This window comes from Brassica oleracea, unplaced genomic scaffold (assembly GCF_000695525.1).
Source record: "Brassica oleracea var. oleracea cultivar TO1000 unplaced genomic scaffold, BOL UnpScaffold02862, whole genome shotgun sequence".
Lineage (NCBI taxonomy): Eukaryota > Viridiplantae > Streptophyta > Magnoliopsida > Brassicales > Brassicaceae > Brassica > Brassica oleracea.
In genome coordinates this window covers 1-1434 of record NW_013619389.1, presented here as the reverse complement: position 1 = coordinate 1434, position 1434 = coordinate 1, and the positions used below count along the sequence as shown (strand labels likewise).

Here is a 1434-nt window from a genome sequence, read left to right as displayed (position 1 = left end):
TGGAAGTAAAGATACCCTCCAAAGATCTCATCAGAACCTTCACCGGAAAGAACCATCTTAACACCTAGAGACTTGATTTTCCTGGACATCAAGAACATGGGTGTGCTAGCTCTAATTGTCGTCACATCATATGTCTCGACATGGTAGATCACATCCTCAATCGCATCAATCCCGTCTTGCACCGTGAAATGGAACTCATGGTGCACCGTCCCCAAATACTCCGCCACTTCTTTCCCCGCCTTCAAGTCCGGCGAGCCCTACAGGAAAAGGAAAAAAAAAAAAAAAAACAAAAGGAATATTAATTTTAATATATAAAAAAAATCATTGCATCTCATGAAAACGATGTTTTATAAACAGAGTAACTCTGTTCTATATCTTACCTCAAGACCGACACAAAAGGAATGGAGCTGAGGACCCCATCGCTTAGCGGCCTTAGTACCGGCCAAGTGACGGGCAGTGATGGATGCAACAAGAGAAGAATCAAGACCACCAGATAGCAAAACTCCAAATGGGACATCAGTCATCAACCGCTTTATCACAGCCTAAAGAAAAAAAGAAAAAGAAAAACATGTTAATTTCTCACACCACATACAAACAAAAAGAGATCTTTGATTGGTTTCATAGATAAGTTTTCTTAAGTTTTTACCAAAAAAAAAAGAAAAAAAAAAGTTTTCTTACGTCTTCAAAGGCGCTTCTAATTGCGAGAGGCTCATAAGGCGTAGAAGGAACAGATTCATTGAACCAAGGAGGATTGTACCATTGCTTAAACCCTCCTCCTGATTTGCTTGAATACAAATGACCTGGAGGAAAGGCTTCGAAATGCTCACAATCTTCGTGTAAGCCTTTCATCTCGGAAGAGACCCACAGAGATCCATCTAATCCCCAACCAATGTAGAGCGAAGTGACACCAACCGCGTCACGAGCAACCATGAATGAGTTATCTCTTGTGTCCAGCAACACAAAGGAGAAGATTCCATCCAACATGTCCACAAAATTCTCACCATGCTCCTCGTACTATATCACCAACAAACACATCAAACTCGATCAGATCAAGAAATAACAAGTTACTTGGCAAAATGAAATCACACATACCAGGTGAGCTATGACGTCACAATCACTACCGGTGTGGAACTTGTGATTCTTCAAACCCTTTCTCAGCTCCTCATGGTTATAAATCTCTCCGTTCACCTTCCAACAAAACCAACAATAGAAAATTTTCAGCTTCAAAAATATCATAAGAGTCATAATGACTCCATGGATGTAGTTCTTGAAGCGTACCGTGACAACAATGGACTTGTCCTCGTTAAAGAGAGGTTGATCACCGGAATCAGGATCGATGATAGCAAGACGTTGATGGGCCAAGTAATTGAACCCGTTCTGATATATTCCGCTCCAATCAGGTCCTCTGTGCCTCAATCTATAGCCAAAATATTT

The 1434-nt window shown here is 40.9% G+C and overlaps 1 protein-coding gene across 1 annotated transcript; it reads right to left on the bottom strand.

Moving 5' to 3' along the window:
- LOC106321755 (asparagine synthetase [glutamine-hydrolyzing]) lies at positions 1–1417 on the bottom strand (the record flags this gene model as incomplete). Its single annotated transcript, XM_013759995.1, is given in 5 exon segments — positions 1–257; positions 381–542; positions 679–1014; positions 1093–1188; positions 1279–1417. Coding segments are annotated over 5 exon segments (990 nt in total), but the record flags the coding sequence as incomplete, so codon positions are not given.
- Positions 1418–1434: the final 17 nt, after the last annotated feature.